Source organism: Orcinus orca, chromosome X, assembly GCF_937001465.1.
Source record: "Orcinus orca chromosome X, mOrcOrc1.1, whole genome shotgun sequence".
In the NCBI taxonomy this organism is placed as follows: Eukaryota; Metazoa; Chordata; class Mammalia; order Artiodactyla; family Delphinidae; genus Orcinus; species Orcinus orca.
Genome location: NC_064580.1, coordinates 60,930,833 through 60,946,678, shown reverse-complemented (window position 1 = coordinate 60,946,678; position 15,846 = coordinate 60,930,833). Strand labels below are relative to the sequence as shown.

General features: G+C 42.9%; 1 protein-coding gene across 2 annotated transcripts in view; it reads right to left on the bottom strand.

Annotated features, from left to right (window-relative positions):
* The window catches only part of IGBP1 (immunoglobulin binding protein 1), a 38,566-nt gene extending 29,923 nt beyond the window's left edge, over positions 1–8,643 (bottom strand). The window contains exons 1-2 of one of the 2 annotated variants that reach the window (XM_004275783.3): positions 8,006–8,643; positions 7,331–7,624 (exon numbers count right to left, since the gene is read on the bottom strand). In XM_004275783.3, coding sequence (XP_004275831.1) covers positions 7,331–7,624; positions 8,006–8,289 — 578 coding nt within the window. In that variant the 5' untranslated portion in view covers positions 8,290–8,643. The remainder of the gene's footprint in view (positions 1–7,330; positions 7,625–8,005) is intronic. The other variant, XM_049704626.1, reaches the window with a different exon arrangement.
* Positions 8,644–15,846: the final 7,203 nt, after the last annotated feature.

Genomic DNA, 15,846 nt, shown 5'->3' with positions numbered 1-15,846 from the left:
AAGAATACACGAAATATCAAATGTCATGATATTTTGAGAAGAGAAAGCCACTGGAAGCTTTAAAAATAGAATACATGAAATGAACTTTTTTTTAATGGACTACTCTGTTGTGTGTAGACTGTGGGGGGTGGTGGGAGGCAAGGGTGGAGCAGGAAAATCAATTAAGAGGATATTGCCACAATCCAGGCGAGAGACAGCGACTTGAAATAGGGAGGTGGTGAGATGTGGACATAATTAAAATATAACAGTATTTGTTGGTTTATTGGATGTAAGGTCTTGAGGCAAAGAGAGGAATCAAGGGAAAACTCCACAACTCCCAAGAAAAGTATCTTGAAATATCTATGTCTGGAACCCCACTCTAGACCTCCAGAATCAGATGCTCCTCTGTGGGTGTTCACCCAAATCTGAAGTTCTTAACCTGAGGTCCATGGACAGAGTTTGGAGGGAGGGGTGTTCTTGAACTCCCCCAAATTTTGTATAGAATTCTACATGTATGTTTCTTCTTCTTTATTTTTACTGGGGAGAGGTTAAGGAGGTCCATGACCCACAAAAAGTCAAGAACCTCCACTCTGGAAACATTCTTTATTATAAAAACTTTTAGGCTCTTCTGCTCCTTTTAATCAACAAGTGGGCACTTTATGTAATGTTACAAAGAACTGTCACAGCACCATCATAGGTGGCCTTCTGAGTAAAACACTACACAGGTCAATTCCTAGTTCATGAATGCTATTACAGATATCACTTGAGAACATTTAACTCTGGTGCCACTTGGTTCCTGTGCTTCCTTTCCCATCCTCTGCATGCATGTGGTCTAGTCACACTCTCTGGTCTTTCCTTCTTCTCTACTTCCTTTGCTTCTATGACTTTGCTCCTAGTCATCTTTGGGACTTCTAAGTTCCTGAACTCCTATTCTTTGAGGCCAGTATTTTTTAAACCTTTCTGTCTTAGCAGAAGAACCCTTTCTTCTTATGAGAGCTTATTTGGAACTCCAGAAAGTAATAAAAGATAAAATCCGCCTTGGTTAAATCAGAGGAGGGCTCCCAACATGCCCCCTACCCAGGCACTGTGGTAAAATCTTAGGGCTCGAAGGAACAGATTGTAAACCACTGTCCTAGACCTTTGTCACTGTTCTAGATTTCCTATGGTGAGCTGTTGCATGCAAACACTCCCTATCACCCTAGAATCCCCCAGTGCTTGTCACCCTTCTGACTCTGGGCCACTTTCATCATTCATTCCCCTTTTCTGTTCCCAAGCTGCTGAAGAGAGGTAACGAACTACAAATTTGTGTCAGATGAGTCAACTACAAATTCATATGATCAAACTTCAGCGGAACGGTCACTCTTGTTCAGCTATCTTTTTGCTCATCTTTTGTGGATCCATGCCAACATCATGCTCACCAGATGGCCAGCCAATGTAGAAATTCAATTTCCCTTTTTACCTTAAAATCTCTATAGCTTCACCTTTCCTCCTCTCCTCTTGCCTTTAAGGAGCTTATGTTGTCTTTACCATTCCACTTTGGCTATCAATCCTGTCTCCACCCACACTCTTCCAAGCCTCACTCAATCAATCATCCTCCCTGTCATTAGCAGTTACAATTTTTCACCCTACTGGTGCCTTTCCCCTATCCTAGAAACACCTTCCCTCAATCCATGTTCTGCCTTTTCAAATGACCACTCTTCTCTCTTTTCTAAACAGCACTAGAACTGGGAATTTGAAGACCTAAGTTTAAAGCCTGGCCACTTACCAGCCATGTAACTTTGGACAAGTCAGTACTCAGAGCCCATTTCCTTATTTCTAAAATGGGATAATATCTGCTTCATGGGGCTGTTAAGAGGACCAAATGAACAATACTCACGAAAGTGCTTTGTAAGCAGCAATATATTGTTATCTGATGGGAAAAATTGAGGTTAAGGGGGGCTAGATGATGCCCCATCTACTAGGTGGCAGAAATTGGACTGGTCACCCCAGGTCTGACTCCAAAGCCCAGGCTTTTTCTGCTATACCATATTGTTTCCATCTTTCTGATGACCACTCTATCTGTCCTTCCCAAAGATACCTCAAGTATCTACTATGATCCAATTACTGGTTGGGTACCAAGGATATGATGATATAATTAGGATATTAAGGATATAATTAGTCAAGGTCTCTGACCTTTAGAAGTTCCAAGTCTAGAACATAACAGATTGTTATGGCCTGATAAGTAACATAAACTAAGTGCTACAATATCTGGGAGGGGAGACAGGTAGAGAGAAGCTTCATAGAGGACATGACATTTGTCCTCTCTCTTCCCCAGGCTTCTTTCTATAAGTACTTTTACCTGTACCTTGTTGAGTCTCTTACCTCTGTTCTTTCTTTCCTCTTCCTTCTCCCTTAATTTGCCCCAAGGTTTTATCCTTGGCTTTTTTTTCTCTCTACATGTTTTTTCTTGGCAAACTATCCACACCCAGCAACACTCCTGAATTTTTACCACTAGCAGCAAAACAGCCTGATAAGTTTTAGTTACACGTTTCCATCTGTCTATGGACATGGCTGTCCAGTTGTCACTTTAGGACCTAAATTCAGTAAATCTAAAACTAGACTCATTACTTACCCAGCTTCTACTTCTCCATTTCTGTCAAAAGAATGTAGGTACAGGGCTTCCCAGGTGGCGCAGTGGTTGAGAGTCTGCCTGCCGATGCAGGGGACACGGGTTCGTGCCCCGGTCCAGGAAGATCCCACATGCCGCGGAGCGGCTGGGCCCGTGAGCCATTGCCACTGAGCCTGCGCGTCCGGAGCCTGTGCTCCGCAACCGGAGAGGCCACAACAGTGAGAGGCCCGCGTATTGCAAAAAAAAAAAGAATGTAGGTACAGTTAATCAAGACTTACACTTACGCCTCAAAGATGGGAATTAGAGTAGAGAAGATATGTGAAGAAACAGGTTTTGAGGGAGAGAGAGGACATACCATTTAGGTGTTTTATGTCGGATGGCCTCACTGTGTAAAGTCATGAGGTGGGGGATGGAGGACTTACAGAAATTAAATAAGGATTTGAACAATTTGTTTTCTAATCATATAAATGCTTCTTGCAAAAGTAATATCTCTGATAGTTGTAACTTCATTTTTATCACTTCTTCCCAGTTGAAGTACTATTATAACACGTTAACTTGTCTTTCTGCCCCTCTCTTCCTTTTCAATGTTCCATACACATCACTTCCTTACAGTCCTCCAACCATACTACTCTTACCTTCTGCCAAATCAGACTATTCTCCATTTCCTGTACATACCTCCAACTACCCTGCCTTGGGCTCTTGCTCATGTTGCTCCCCCCTGCTTGTCAAGAATAAATATTTTTTGAGCACCTTCTATATACCAAGCCCTGTGCTAGACATACCACACAGAGAACAAGAGAGAAATGGCTACTGCTCTCATGGAGTATACATTCTAGTAGGGGAGAAAGACAAAACCCAGAAAGACAGATAAATGAAGAGCATTCCATGCAAAGAGAACAACATGTACAAAGACTCTGTAGAAAGAAAGAACTGGATCTGTTCGGAACTGAAAGAAGGCTATTATGGCAGCAGTCTAGTGAACAAGGGGAGTGTGATATATGACGAGATTGGAGAGAGGCAGATGCCAGATCATCCAGGTCTTTATAGTTAATGGCTTGGATATTTCAGGTGAGAGATGCTGGTGGCCTAGATGAAGGTATGATAGTGGAGAAAGAGAGAAACAGAAGGACATAAGGTACATTTTGTAGCTAGAAATGGCAGGCCTTGTTGATGGACTGGATGTGGCAATTCAGAAGAGAGGAACTGAAGCTAACTCCTAGGTTTCTAGCTTAAAACCTGGGTGAGTGGTGGTCTGTTTATTGAGATGGTAAAGACATGAGTGTGGGGGCACATTGGGGGATTAAAAAGCCAGCAGTTCAATTTAGGGCATGTTAAGTTTGAGATGTCTGTGAAACATCCACGTATGGTGTTCAAAGTCAGGAGAGGTCTGGGTTAGTGATATAAATATGGGAGCCATTAGCGAAAAGATAGTGTTGGTATCCCGTCTGTCAGGCATAAAAAAAAAAAAATTCAAAGATCAAGCTTTCTGGGCTCCCCTGGTGGCGCAGTGGTTGAGAGTCCGCCTGCTGATGCAGGGGACGCGGGTTCGTGCCCCGGTCCGGGAAGATCCCACATGCCGCGGAGCGGCTGGGCCCGTGAGCCATGGCCGCTGAGCCTGTGCGTCTGGAGCCTGTGCTCCGCAACGGGAGAGGCCACAACAGTGAGAGGCCCGCATACAGAAAAAAAAAAAAAAGATCAAGCTTTCTAACCAAAGAAATGCAAATCAAAACAATGAGGTATCCTTCCTGCTTGCCCATCTGGATTTTCTAAGTGTTGCCATTCAGTACTATTGCAGTGGGACATACTTTGAAACTTTGTTATTGTGGAAAGCAATATAATTACCATCAAGAGTCAAAATATTCAAACCTTTTGATTTAGGCACTGGTCCTTCTAGAAATCTGTCCTACAGGAACAGTGACAGATGCAGTTATGTTTCCTCATAACATTACTTAGAATAGCAAATAAAAAATCAACCCATAAACAGGCTAAGCATTTGACAATAAAAGATTAGTTTAAATAATTATGATATGACTGTAAGCTGAAATACTATTTAACCATTAAATACCATGGCTTCAAAAGACATGGGGAAATCAGGATGTTAGGTTTAAAAAAAAGGATAAAAAACTATATTTATGGTATTCTTCCAAATTTATTAACTAAAATAACTATGTATCTGGAAGGAAATACATCAGATAGTTAACAAAGCTCATCTGAGTGCTAGGATGAAGACTTATTTTTAATTTAAAAAATGTTCTGTTTTCCAACTTTCTACAATGAGTATTATTACTTTTACATTCAGGCTAACCTGTAATTTGCATTTTTAATTTGCATCCTTCTAGTCTCACCTCAAATGCTACTACATTCGGAAACCTTTTCCTTAACCCTCCAACCAGATGTGATCACTCCCTGGTCTTTGTCCACAACACCATTTGTATCTCTCTAGTGCATTTACAGTCTTTTTTTTTTTTTTGGATATATTACGATTATTTGGATACCAAATTCACTGTTTAAACTATTTGTTATATGCCAACGGGCTGCCCCTACCTTCTCACAAAGGACATGATACTGAATTCCACTTCATATCAGTCTATCCCATTTCCTCAAAAATCATTCTCTGTCACTCACCAGCTCTTAACCATACTTTATTATTCTTTAAAGCCCTTACCACCTAAAATCACATTTTTATTTACTAGCTTACTGTCTGTCTCCTCCACCAAAACAAGAGCTGCATGAGGGCACGGACTTTGTCTGGGTCTCCATTACTCAGCACACAGTAAAGGCTCAATAAATATGCTAAATGAATCAATCAGTTTACAGCTCTCTAGACCAGGCCTCTCCACTGAGCTTCATGCTACAGATACCTTGACTTGGATGTCTCCCAGGCACCTTAAATGCAACATGTCTCAATATACAATTCATACTCTCCCCTATCTGTTCTTCCTCTTCTATTCCCCCATCTCAATGAGTTCCACAGCCACCCACCTACATCAGAAACATGGACATCTTCCTTGCTGCTTCATTCTACCCTACCTGTCACAACCAACTGATCGTTTTCTGCAGATTCAACCCTATAAATAAATATATCCCCTCCATCCCTTCTGCCATTGCAGTAGTAAAGTTTCATCACCTCTGTGACCTAACTGGATCTAATTTCTCCCTCAGAATGCTTCCTAACTGCTGCTAGAGTATGCTAGTTAAAATGCAAATATGACCTTCCGACTCTTCAAGGAAAAAAAAAAACCTCCAGTGGATCCCTAGTCACCAAACAAATCTCAGGCTCTTTAGCATGGCCTAATAATAGGTAACATTTATAGAATATTTACTATGTAACAGATACTGTGCTAGCTGTTTTATGTGGTTTATTTTATTAATGCCTCTTAACCCTATGAGATAGGTACCACTGTTACTTAGACTTCACATATGAGGAAACCTGAGGCTCAGACAGGTTACACAAGTTACCCAAAATCCAATGGCTTATAAGTAAAGCTGGGTCTCAAACCCAGGTCTCTCATTCCACGACCTGTACTCAGCTACAAAAATACGACAATAGCTGACTTTGAGTGCTTACTGTATCAGACAATGTGGTAAGAGCTTTTTATGCATTTCTCTTCTATTTTATAGGACCTATGATTATCCAATTTGCCATCTGGGGAAATTAAGGCACTGAGGGATTAAGCAACCTACCCAAAATCAGAAAGATTAAATTTTGGAGCTGGGATTCAAACCCCCTTCCCAAGTTCTCAGGAACAAGGTCGTTCTTTCACCTTCCTCACACCCCAAGCTCTCCTTGGTCTGAACCCTACAACATTCTTCAGCATCATTCTTTCCCCTTCTTCACCACCCACTTTGTGTTCTAGCATCACCTAATTGCTTACGGTTGTTCCCCACCCCAGCACTGTGGTCTTCAATGTCCCTGTAGCTTTACTAATGCTATTATCTCTGCTGGCCCTCCTTTCCTCTTCCTCTAGATGATACTCCTATGCATCCTTAAACAACTCATCACAGGAGTCACCTCGTCCAGGGAGCCTTCTGGTCTCTCCTGCTCCCTCTTTGGTTAGGTGCCCCTCCTGTCTGCTCTCCCGATACCTTGTACATTTCCCTATCACATCATTTTATAATTTATACTGTTTCTATGCCTCTTTTCCTCACCACACTGTATGCTCCTCCAAGGCAGACACCACCCATATCCATACAAACGCCCATACTCAGTTTGAATCCCCGGTGCCTAGCATAGCTCCTAAACACTGTGAGCACTCTTTTTAAAAAACTAAACTAAGAGAGTAAGCAAGGTGTTCAAGGTCACATAATGAAGCTATGCCAGTACTAAGATTAGTTCAGGATGTTATACACCTGATCCAATATTGTTAGAACAGAGTTTCTCAATCAATTGACCATAAATGGACTATAGCTACAAGATATTTGTGCCCTTCAGAGATACTTATCTCACTGTACCATGTGAGTATTGCTATGCTGTGATGTGGGAGAGACTGGGAGACACTCTGCTAAACTACATTGCTGTTGCTGGCAACCATAAGGTGCTAGGGGTCTGACAGTTAGGTATAGTCATTTCAACCAAGGCAGAGGCTTCTTGAAAAACTCAGGAGTTTTCTATCACCAGGGCCTATGCTAAATACGAACCCAAAGAGTGACACACACCATTTTTTTCCCACCCCCCCAGAAAAAAAAAACATGCACCCCTCCCCGCCAACAGCACTGCCATTGGGCAGTCTTCAAATGACCCACCTCTCTATTTTAGCCTGTCTCTGAGATGCCATAGCAACGAGGCTAGGATAGGCCATGGAGGAATCAGCAGTGTTATTTTCAGCAGAGTTGGCCTTGGTTTTGGGCAGCTCAAACTCTGCCACATGATAGTATCGGCACTGAGTTAAGTAGTTTAAAAAGTGTTCTCGAGCCCACTGCAAATGATCTAGACGCTTGCTGGGGTTGACTTGTTTCATGGCGAATGCTCCTTGAAATGCTGGCACCATCAGGTACTTCAGATCGGTGGAAGCAATCTCTTCCAAATCTTCATTTCGGCTGGAAAGAGCAAAGAGGAGGCTGTGAAGTCTGGCTGGGCATTCAAACTGTGGCCCTGGCTTCCTGGGGGAGGGAAGGGCTGGGGTGTGGGTGGGACAAAGGGAGGAGGCACCGGGAACAGCTGCCAGTTTTCTTCACTGACAGTGGCTGTGCGCTCACACCCAATGCCTATGCAAATAGCCAACACTAGGGAGCACAATCGTGTGATACTAAGTATCTCGGAAGAGAGGTGGAGAATGTAAACAATGTACACAAGGTCGCAGTGGGAGGTAGGAAAGAAAGGCTCCGGGTTTTAAAGGTCTCCTGCACCCAGGATCAATGGTTCCGCCATTGGTAACTGTTATTACCTACGTTCTCAGTCATACTACCCTCTCGCCATACCTGAACAAGTCGAGCTCCAGTAACATTTCGGCAGCCTTCTTCAGGAGGTCCAGTCCCTTGAACACCTTATCTTGGATAATCCGGGAGCCGGTGGGTTCAGTCGCGACTTCCACTTCGTCCAGAAGCTGCTTGCTGGTTTCGAACAGCTCGGGGAGCCGCGGCAGCAGTAACTCGTCTCCGGCTGTTGCCATCTTGGGGAAGGGACGAACACGGGAAGAGCTCACTTCCGGCCCTGGGACAGATGGGCTGGGCTGCCAGCAACGAAACCGGAAGGGGCGCAGCATCGGTCCAGCGGCTCCACTGTTAACTAAGCGTCGGACAACTGCCAGAAGCGGCTGTTAGCTAAACCGAGCAACTGTTTCCATAGACTCATTTTTCCAGGCTGCCTATTATCGGTAGTAGGCATCTGTTACAGACACACAACGCGCAAACAAGCAAACCCTAGGTGCTGCTTTTCGCGTGGCTACTCGTCGCCGATCCGGGTCTGGGCAGTGCCGTAGGCTCTGAAGCGCGGGTGTGACGAGGCTGAATTCGGAGCTAGGGCGGGCGCGAGAGGGTAGGCGCGGGCGCGCCCACGGAGTCGGCCAGGCGTGCGCCTTACCTCGCAAGGCAGTCCCTTGCCTGAAGGGCTGGGGCGGCCAGGGTCGTGCAAGTAGCGCCCCCCTCCGGCTTCCGTACACCCAGCAGCTGGAGCTCTGGGTTCCTCCCAGCCAATCCTCGCCTGCTCTCTTTCCCGTCGCTTCACCCCTCCTACACACACATTTAAAAGTTACTGTTACCAACCCCTTTTACACACACACACACATTTAAAAGTTACTGTTACCAACCCCTTTTACACACACACACACATTCAAAAGTTACTGTTACCCCTCCTATACACACACACACACACACACTTCCTCTGTGAAAGCTTCCTTGAGCCTCCCCCGCCAAATGAAAATTTTCTGTGCATCTCTATCAGAACACCTACCACATTGTATTACAGCTAGTGACTTACAAATCTGTCTCCCTTACCACTATGAGTCTGATTAATTTTTGCACCTCTCCGGCTAGCCCAGTGCCTGGTACTTATTAAGTGCCCAGTGTCATTATATGAATAGAAAAATAAGTGATCGGTTTGGAAAGCAGCTCAATTACGCAGAACTGCGCTGTTCAACACGGTAGCCACTTGCCACATGGGGCTATTGAGCACTTGAACGTGGCTATTTTGAATTGAGATGTGCTTTCAATGTAAAATATACACCGGATTTTGAGAACTTATTACGAAAAAATAATGTAAAACATCTCAATAATTTTTACACTGACTACATGTTGAAATGCTAATGTTTTGTATATATTGGGTTAAACATATTATTAAAATTAATTTCACTTGTGTCTTTTCACTTTTATAATGTGCCTACTAGAAAACTTAGAATTACATATTAGGTTCACGTTTGTGGCTAACAGCTACTGTACAGCGCTGATGTAAAAATATAATTCCAGGACTTTGAAAGAAGGGACCTCATTGCTTTGAACAAATCAATATAAATATGTACTGATTACCATAGGACACACCCCGAGTTGTCCTAGGAGATTTAATTTAAGTAAAATGCATGTTGCCTGCCCTGGAAAATAAGCTTTTAAACTAAATGTAGTTTACACTATCATTGAGAAGAAAAAATTTTTCATGTAAAAACAACTAGAGGGCAATATAGGACAGTATATAACTAGGGGATATGTTGTACTGCATAGGTTTCTGGAAACCCAAGAAATGACAAGTCATTTTATGTTAGTAGTCAGAAAGCTTCTTAGACATGACATGCAGTCACAGAATTTCAAAGTTGGAAGAGGATCTCAAAAATCAGAGGAAAAAAACCTGAGATCAGATAAGTGACTTGCCCAGCGATTTGTGACAAAGCCAGTGTCTTCTAAGTTCAATTGTTTTTACTCCATCTATCTTAAATTGAGTAGGATTTAAAAAGATGGAGAGGCCTTTCATGTGGGACAGAATGAAGCCCCAAGCTAAACCAGTGCTTGGCAAGAAGGAGAGGAGAGTGGGGCATAAGTGTGGGTTGAAAAAGCTTCCCAGGTGATTCTAATACGCCTTCCCTTGCAACCTGCTTTAGAAGCTGAGGAGGAAAGGAAGCTCTGGTGAATCACCAATTTGATTTGTCTGGTGCTTCTAATGAGTCTTGTAAACTGAACTTTCAGGGTCAGCCTTGGCCAAGAATACAAAGAAGAAAGATAGTACTTGTGAAGGAGACTTAGAAACAGTAATTGTGAGACTAAAGATAATTTGTTCCTGCACATTTGCTTGGATTAAGACATAGCTTTACTGTTGCCTAAGAGAAAAAAAAATATGCAGAATTTGAATCTGGTCTTGAACTTTGTAAGCCATTTTTCTATGGCTTTCAAAATGACAGTCCTCATGAGAATCACCAGTTACTTTCAGAATGCATATCATATATTCACATCATCATTTTAAATATTGAATTGCATCTTATTGAGATAATACCAAGATTAAAAAGTGGTTAGAAAAAAGTAATAATAAAAATGAGTCATTTATTGTGTTTCTGTGTGTAAACACTTTATCACATTAAATCCCAGTTGTGTATGAGAGATTTTTTAAAAAATCCTAGTTTAGGGGAACCAGAAGGGCCCTTAGAAATCTTGTAAGTATAATGTCACTTAAACTTTTTGTAATAGCAGAACTCTTTTTCCAAACCAAATTTTAGACAGGCCCATAGTTTTTAAAAGGGCTGCTGTGTTTGAAGTAGATACACAGAAGCCTGCCAACTCAGCCCATCTTTTCCCCAACCTGTGCAGTGGCACCCAAGGCACCAAAGCACTTCTGAGGGACTCGAGGGCTCTAAGTAACACAGTATAAAAAGCACTAATCTAGCACAGCCCCCTCATTTAGCAGATGAAGGAACTGAGACCCTGAGAAGTTAGGTAACTTGCCCAAAGTCGCAGAGCTAGGATGACTAACTGGTCAACAGTACATAGAGTGAGTCGGAATGGGGAGAAACTGAAGTCCAGGAAAAGAGTAGAAAGCATTTTAAGTAATCTGTGCATAGCTATAGAAATGAGATGACCTTTCAAGTATTTCCTGTTGTGACTCCCCGATCGAAATGATGGATGTTCATTTGTCATGTTTGGATCAACACAGATTTGTTCTCTTAGATAAATTTTGTGAGTCATGAGAGAAATGGTATAGTAGACCTTTTCCTGCCTGTCCGAATTGAGGCGCTTGGCAATTTAGACCTTCTTTGGTCTACTGCTGTTTTGTCTTGAGTGAGTAATGTTCTACTGTTATTTGTACCTGTAATGCCAGCAGTAACACTAGATGAGATCAAATTGTGCACAGTGTAAAGCCAAGAGCAGGCTGTAACTTGCCAAAAATTATATATGGAGTAATGACTTAATCCCCAGTGTTCAAACTATCTTCACTAAGTATTTCTGAGATTTGAATTTGCCTGACTAGTAGCAAGAAGTTCATTAAGCCACGAAAGGAAAAACTCCAGTACAGTGAAGACTGAATTAAATGAAAGATTTAAATTCCTACTTTTATATCCAACTCTGAGGAGTGTGGTAAAACAGTTAAAAACACTCTGGAGACTGATATTTGAGTCCTACCTCTGCTACTGAGTAGCTGTGTGCCCTTGCAGAAGTCCCTTCCTTTCCACATTAGTTATGTGCTACCTAAATTCTAGGCACTGGAAATTCAAAGAACAAGACACTGGGTTTGAGCCCTTAAGGGGCCCACAGTTCAATGGGAAAGACCAGTGAACAAATAATCAAATAGGAATTTGGTAAGAATGGAGGGAATAACTTTAGCCCTGAGGGGGGCATTCTGTTAAAGGTCAAACTCCATACCTGACTTTCTGATCCTTTCTGACCTGCTGCTGACATCCTTTTCATTCTGTTCACCCATGGATCCTAAGCTCCACCTTTAGCGGACTCTCCTAGTTCTCCAAACTATCATGTCCTCTTAGGCCTTCATGCATTTACATGGGTCGTGCCTTCTGCCTGCAATGTCCTTCTCTCCCTTGTCTGCCTGGCAAATTTATATTTAGTACTGACAACTTAGCTGAAGGATCACTTCCTCCAGGAAGCATTTCCTGATCGTTTACCTGCAGGTGAGGTGCCCTCCTCTTAGCTCTTACAGCACTTTATTCATCTCCTTATGACAGTACTGGACTATGGTTTTCTTTATCCACAGCTGTCTCTCAGTAGCCTGAGAGCTCCTTGAGGTCAGGAAGAGTGTCTTGTTCGACTTTGTTTACCTCAGCACAGCACCTTACGCTGTGGGGTCATTAGGTAGGGACTCAATGTTAAATGAATTACAAAACAATAATACCTTACCTTCTCTGAGTGCTCATTTCCTGCCAGATGACTGTGCTAAGTATTTTGGTTTTTTTTTGCGGTACGCGGGCCTACCCACTGCCATGGCCCCCCCTGCCGCGGAGCACAGGCTCCGGACGCGCAGGGCCAGTGGCCATGGCCCACGGGCCCAGCCGCTCCGCGGCATGTGGGATCCTCCTGGACCGGGGCACGAACCCGCGTCCCCTGCATCGGCAGGCGGACTCCCAGCCACTGTGCCACCAGGGAAGCCCATGTGGTAAGTATTTTATATGCATTTTCTCAATGACTCTCTACAACTGCCGTAAGAAATAGGTGTTGTTATATCCTTATTTTACAGATGAGGAAATTGTGGCTCAGAGAGGTTAAAGTAACTGGCCCTTTAGTGTTTCCTTACCACAGGATTTGAACCCAACTCCTTTGAATCCAGATCCTATTCCAGAGCCCATGCTTTTAACCACTATACTATACTACAAAAGAGGGGGGAAGTTACAGACCTAGTGAAGAACGAAAGGGGAAATGAACATGTAACAGATTGTGCTAAAAAGTAGAAGGAAGCAAGGCTGAATCAGTAGGCTGGCCCACATTATGGAGGATGTGGAGTCAGCCAGAAGTGGGTAGACTTGATGTGCTGTAAGCAATAGGGAGGCATTTGGTTTAATTCAATATTTATTAAGGACCTATTATGTGCCAGCCACTGTGCTAGCTGCTGGGATATAAAGATGCATAGTCTTTGCTCCCGAAGCTCTAACTGCCAGGTGAGGGAGACAGACAACAAGTCAATGTAAAGTGGTATATGATTTTCTAGTGATACATTCAAAGGTGATGATGCCAAAACTGAGTCTTGAATGGTGATAGGATATGTAGGGAACTTGAAGCATTTCACTATTATTGGAACTTACAGTTGGAAGCAACAAGAGGTAGGTAATTAATTCATTCAACATGTATTTACTGAATGCCTGCTATGTGCAAGACACCGTTCTAGGCGCTGGAGTGAATGAGACAGACAAAACCCCTGCCCTTGTGGATCGCAAGGCAAGCAGGAGCTACTACTGCATGCCCATTTGTATAGCACTTATTTCCAAAGAACTTAGATAATGTCTTAACTGCGCCCCACAGTAGCTCTGACAGAGACTACAGTAGGTATACTGGTCAGTCTTTCCAAAATGTGGAGGCATACTGGTGATATGAGAGATGAATTTAGGTGGTACATGGAGGACCACTTATAACATTTAAATAGCTCTAAGCAATACCCCTAGCAGCCTTCTAGCATCACAGATAGAAAGCTTCACCTCCCGCTGTTCCCTAGGTGACTCCACCCCTTCCCCATCTGTTGCCATGGAGATGAGTGTCTTCACTTCTCTAATTCCCCTACCTCCACCCCTAGGTGAGACTCAGAGAGCCCCCTCCCCATCTCCATGGAAAGAACTCCATGCTCCCCAACCTTTCTTCCAAATCACATCCTGCTTCTCAGGCTGTCACCATAGAAACAGAAATGTCGTCCCCATCCCCCCAGGCATCTCCATGGTGACCTTCAACCTTACCCCCAGGACATAACCAGGATCAATCCCTACTAGAGGTCTAGAAATCAGGGGGCGCTGGAAGGAAGGTGAGGGTGACTCCCTGCTGTGGCTGCAGTCTTTGTCTCTTTCCCTCTGGCTTTGAATGAAGGCATGGGGGCCCCTCTCTCAAAAAAGGCGGTAGGGAAATTACAGTTTATAAGTACCAATTAGGTGCCAGGCACTGGGCTAGGCACTTTACATACTCAAACCAGACATTTTACAGAGTTTAAGGGAGAAAGGCTCACAGAGGGGGAGGCACTTGACCTTGTTTCCTCTGCTGAGCCTCTTATCATCCTCACTGAAACCGCGAACCAAGAGGATTTTATTTCCACCATTCTTCTTTGCTATATGACCTTGGGCAAGTAGCCTCCTGTCTCTGAGCCTCATTTTCCCCATCTGTAAAATAACAGTATTGGACTAATTGTCACCTTGAATATCCCATTATTAATGTCATAAGATCATAAGTAGTTCTGATCTTCTCTTGAGGAACTGATTTTTTTTAGGTATGAATGCTAGTAAATCTGTTAAGGTGTTTTTGTTTTTTTAAACTGACATAGTGGAGGTCTTCAAAATTTTAGGATTGAATACTCTATAAGTTTATTGTTTAGAATCTCTGATGGTTTCTTCTAAGGTTTTTTGTTTGTTTTGAAATTTCTATTTTGAAGTAATTCACAGGAAGCTGCAGGGAGGTCTTGTGCATCCTTTACCCCACCTCTGCCAATGTTGGCATCCTAACTACCAGTATAATATCGAAACCAGTCAACGGACACTGATACAATCCACAGAGCTTATTCAGATTTCACCAGTTTTACATGAACTCATTTGTGTGTGTGTGTAGTTCTAATGCAATTTTATCGCATGTGGAGATTCATGTATCCACAGCCTCAGGCAAGACACAGCACTGTTCAATCACCACAAGGAATTCCTTGTGTTGTCCCTTTATAACCACACTCACCTACTTCCCTCCCTTCATCCCTAATCCCTGGCAACCATAAATCTGTTCTCCATGTCTACAGTTTTGTTATTTCAAGAATTTTATAAAAGTGGAATCATATAGTATATAACCTTTTGGAATTGGTTTTTTTCACTCAGCAAATTCCCTGGGGATTCATCCGAGTTGTTGCATATATCAAGAGTTCATTCTTTATATTGCTGAATAGTAAGTATCTGATGGTACGGATGTACCAGTTTGTTTAACCATTCACCTGATGAAGGACATCTGGATTGTTTCCAGTTTTAGGCTGCTATGAACATCCATGTCTTTTTGTGTGAGTCAAACATGTCTTTCACAGAGCAAAATGTTTAATTTTGATGAGGTCCAATTTATCAATTTTTACTTTTATGGACTGTGCTTTTCAAGTTAAGCCTAAAAACTCTTTGCCTAGCCCTAGGTCCAAAAGATGTTCTCCCATTTTTTTCTAAGAGTTTTATAATTTTATGTTTTACGTTTAAGTCTGTAATCCATTCTGAGCTCATTTTTGTATAAGGTTGGGGTTTATTTTTTGCCTATGGTTGTCCAATTGCCCTACTACCATTTGTTGGAAAGACTATCCTTCCTCCATTGAATTGCTTTGTACCTTTGTCAAAACTCAGCTGGGCAGATTTGTATGAGTCTATTTCTAGGTTCTTTTTTCCACTGGTCTATGTGTATATCCCTGTCAGTGCAGAGCACAGGCTTTTGAGACAGAATGCCTAGTGCCAGTTTTTAGCTTGGGTGATCCTGGGCAAGTTACCCTTCCATGACTTCCCATCTCACTCAGTATATAAGAAGGCCTACAGAGCCCCGCCTGATCTAACCCCAGCCTACCTCTCTGTGCGTATCTCCTCTTACTCCTCCTCTTACTCACTCTGTTCCAGCCACACTGGCCTCCTAACTGCTCCTTAATCACATCACATATGTTCCCACCTTAGAATCTTTCCTGGGCTATTTCCTTATCC